A 4433-nucleotide genomic window follows, 5' to 3' on the forward strand; every position below is an offset into this window, starting at 1 on the left:
ATTATACTATGGTAAAAAATAATAAGATAAATAATGGACACAAGCAACGTGTTAATTTGTTCCAAGTACCACTCTGCGGTAGTAAGATTCAACTTGGCACCCATATTAATCTATCTAATTTATATGGCAAAAATATGCTTTTAATGAACATATGTATGATAACAAGATTAATCGATACAATTGATGACATTACTAGTGAGATCCATGATAACATTTATAGTAATAGTTTTATGAAAAATAATATAAAATCTCCGGTTAACGAAGATATGCAATTGAATGAATCGTTAACGAATAATAATAATAATAATAATAATAATAATAATAATAATAATAATAATAATAATAATAATAATAAAACAAATAATTTATATACTAATAATGTTCAATATATAACACTCTTAAAGGATTATTCTTTATGTTTACATACTAAGAAGGCTTTTCAAGAAACACATCGATATTTAAAAGATTTATTTAGAACATTGTATAAGTAAGAATATAATATAATAAATAAACGAATATATATAGTAGTTTAAATTATCCCTTATATGATTATATAGTTATAATAGTTAAAGTATCTATAGTTTGATAGGTTATAATATATGTTAATAACAACTACTATATGATACACATATATATAATTCATTAATGTTTGCCTGTAGATCCATAGCCTCCTTCATCACGCTCTGTCTTTGTCAGTTCTTCAACTTGTTCTATGTCGGGATATATAATTTTTTCACAGATCAGTTGAGCAACACGATCACCCTTCTTTACTTTATAATCATTTTTGGCATGGTTAAACAAGATTATGCCAACATTACCTCTGTAATCTCTATCTATTACACCAGCTCCCACATCAAGATGGTGCTTCCATGACAGACCAGATCTTGGTGCAATCCTACCATAACACCCTTCAGGAAGTTCTACCTGAATATCTGTCTTTATGAGGGATTTCCCATTAGCCGGAATTGTCAGGTCATAAGCGCTGCATAAATCAAACCCGGCAGCACATTTTGAACCTTTTAAGGGCGTGAAAGCATGCTCAGTCAATTTTTTAAACTTTAGCACATTTTTCAATTCTGACATGGTGGAAGAGTCGCACGCGCGCATATATATGTATGTGTTACTCTCGCTGCAACGGCTAGTGAAATGTTTTTTAAAGACTAATTGGTGAATATATATATATATATATATATATATATATATATATATATTCATATTATTAAAAAAAAATAATAAGGAGATATTTCATATATTTTATTCTTAATTTCATTTTGTGGTGGTAATAATAAATATGTTGATATTTTAAAAGATTTATTTGGAACATATTAGTTTATTAAAGCTAGTTAAAGCTAGATTATATATAATAAACATTAAAGCTAGATTATATATAATAAACATTACGATATGTAATAAACATTATAATAAAACCTTAATATTATATAATAAAACCTTAATATTGTATAATAAAACCTTAATATTATATAATAAAACCTTAATATTATATAATAAAACCTTAATATTATATAATAAAACCTTAATATTATATAAAACCTTAATATTATATAATAATACCTTAATACTATATACAGATAATTATATAATTAGTTTATAAAATATCTATAATTAACATTTATATATATTGATAGAGTTATATTATTATTTACTAGTAATACAATAGACACAATGATAAGGATCTCAAAGATTTTAATAACTCTTAACGAGTTGCTTGGTTAACGAGTTGCTTGGTTATATATAATATATAAGCATTTTGCTGAGATAATCTTACATTATTTTGATATTCCTTTTCCAATTGTGTTTTCAAGCACTTAATCATTTGTTGATAGTTCTCTGAACGGGGAATAGCCGTCTCTCCGACTGCTACAGAAGACGATGACTCATTTTGTTGGTAGTTCTCTGAACGGGGAAGAGCCGTCTCACCGACTGCTACAGAAGACGATGACTCTTTTTGTTGGTGGTTATCTGAACGGGGAAGAGCCGTCTCACCGACTGCTACAGAAGACGATGACTCTTTTTGTTGGTGGTTATCTGAACGGGGAAGAGCCGTCTCACCGACTGCTACAGAAGACGATGACGATCCAACTGTTGCATCTGGTATGGTTGAAGTCTGTTGAGATATATTAGGATTTGTTTGAGGCATCTGCTTCCCTCTTCTTATGATCATTTTCCCTCTCCTTCTCAAGTGATTTCTCCACCACCTCCGTCTCCTCTCCTTACTCGTCTCGAATCTATGATTGAAGCCATATCCACTCCATCTCCTCTCCCTACCCGCCTGGAATCTATGATTGAAGCCATATCCAGGGTCTCTATATTTATGGTGAGTCGATGACCAGGCATATCTGCCATCCCTACGAACATCAATTGTCATGTTGTTCCATTGATAGGGAGCTTCAATAATTAGGTCGTCCATTTGAGAGGGTGTTGGAGAAGGCTGTGGAATGACCTGCTGATGGGGGTATGGGTGTAATATCAGCAGCAGTTATGTCTGATACCTCGGGGAAGTTAATATATATATATATATCAGGACTATTACGAGAAAGTTTACAAGAAAATATAAAATATATCTTCCACTTTCTGTCCCCACGAGACAGAACTGGTATAGTGAGAGCGTTGTCTACTCTTTATATGCAACAGACACGTATCTAAGACCGGAAGTGAAAGTTGCCACATTATGTTTTGTCTCTTTTATATATAGAACAGAAACGTATATTGTCGCTATAATAGTAAATCGAAACGCCCCTTATTATGTTCTGAAAAAACATATTATGTTATATATATATATATATATATATATATATATATATGACCAAACTATAATAATATAATATACAATTTCTAACCCTCAAGCGAAATAAAGATTTCATTTAATATATGACCAAACTATAATATATAATATACAATTTCTATCCCTCAAGCGAAATAAAGATTTAATTTAATATATGACCAAACTATAATGTATAATATACAATTTCTATCCCTCAAGCGAAATAAAGATTTCATTTAATATATGACCAAACTATAATATATAATATACAATTTCTATCCCTCAAGCGAAATAAAGATTTCATTTAATATATGACCAAACTATAATATATAATATATAATTTCTATCCTTCAAGCAAAATAAAGATTTCATTTAATATATATATATATATATATATATATATATATATATATATATATATATGACCCATATTTTATATATTTGTCTGAATTAACTTTTATGTATAAACGACTGCGTCATATATATATATATATATATATATATATATATATATATATATATTTACAGATTTCATATTTTATAATTTTCAATTTCTTTAATTTCTTTAATATACATCTATCAAGCTATATTTTTTTCTTAAAACTACTTTTCTTAATTTTTTAATATTTTTAATAATAAATATATGATACCGATGTTTTGACATTTGGGTTCAAATGTATTCTTTATAAACCACTTCACCTTGAGTCATTTCAGATATAAGATACTTCTGTATTTAATATTTTAAAAATATCAATGGGATTCACAATCTTACTACTGAAAATGGGCTTTCCTTTATAAAGGTTTAGCGGCTGAAAGAACAGCACATTTAATTTATGTATCATTACCCTTTAAATGTTCCTTCAGAAGGTCAACTAATTCCATTGCTTCTGCTTCTTTCTTCTTCTTAACATAAAATTCAATACATAACTCCTGCAACTGTAGGGAAGAATCTGAGGTCTGTTTAGGCAGTTCCAAAGAGCTTATATTTGCATCTTTGATGACCTCTAGGTCAGACAAGCTTAGCAATGCAACTGATGCAGGATTTTGTTCCAATGATTTGAGGAGATTGACTGCCCTCTCTTCGTCTCCCATCGGACCATTTATTTCATCAGATACAAACAGCAAGTTGCTTGGTACTGACAGTGGAGAAGGATGCCGTGCCTCATCAGCTGCTAGGAAGATGAGTTTGGTATCAGGTGCCAGATTCTCCCAGTAAGCATCATCGACAACAGTGCCATCTTCTTCCAGTACTACAGTTAAAGTGCTAGTATCTTGTATACCTAGCTTTGCTGCACCTTTCTCTATGACATCCTGAAAGCCGTTGGCAACAACTCCATATCGACGTTTTCTGTCTTGTGACCATATTCTAATTGGCTTCTTCATTATCCCTGTATTAAAAAAATTAGAATGTTGTATATAAATTTATTCTAAGAGGCCATGAAGCTTGTATCATAACCTAAAAAAAAAAGAGGAGTTGAAATATAGAAAATGTTTACAAAGCAATCACCCAAACCAAATATAAATAAAATATGTAATTTATAATATATAAACTTATATATGTTAGCGAAATAGAAATATCAATATATATACACACACACACATATATATATATAATATATAATCATAAATAAATAGAGGATATAAATAATAT

At 29.5% G+C, this 4433-nt stretch overlaps 2 protein-coding genes across 2 annotated transcripts; both read right to left on the bottom strand.

Annotated features, from left to right (window-relative positions):
• Positions 1 to 642: 642 nt before the first annotated feature.
• Positions 643 to 1083, bottom strand: LOC125024787 (deoxyuridine 5'-triphosphate nucleotidohydrolase-like). The gene has a single exon (XM_047612551.1). The coding sequence runs from the start codon at positions 1081 to 1083 to the stop codon at positions 643 to 645; it is 441 nt and encodes a 146-aa protein (XP_047468507.1).
• Positions 1084 to 3613: 2530 nt separating this feature from the next.
• Positions 3614 to 4165, bottom strand: LOC125024788 (DNA fragmentation factor subunit alpha-like). Its single transcript, XM_047612552.1, has one exon. The coding sequence runs from the start codon at positions 4163 to 4165 to the stop codon at positions 3614 to 3616; it is 552 nt and encodes a 183-aa protein (XP_047468508.1).
• Positions 4166 to 4433: the final 268 nt, after the last annotated feature.

The sequence above is a fragment of the Penaeus chinensis genome, unplaced genomic scaffold, assembly GCF_019202785.1.
Source record: "Penaeus chinensis breed Huanghai No. 1 unplaced genomic scaffold, ASM1920278v2 CTG_4861, whole genome shotgun sequence".
Classification (NCBI taxonomy): Eukaryota; Metazoa; Arthropoda; class Malacostraca; order Decapoda; family Penaeidae; genus Penaeus; species Penaeus chinensis.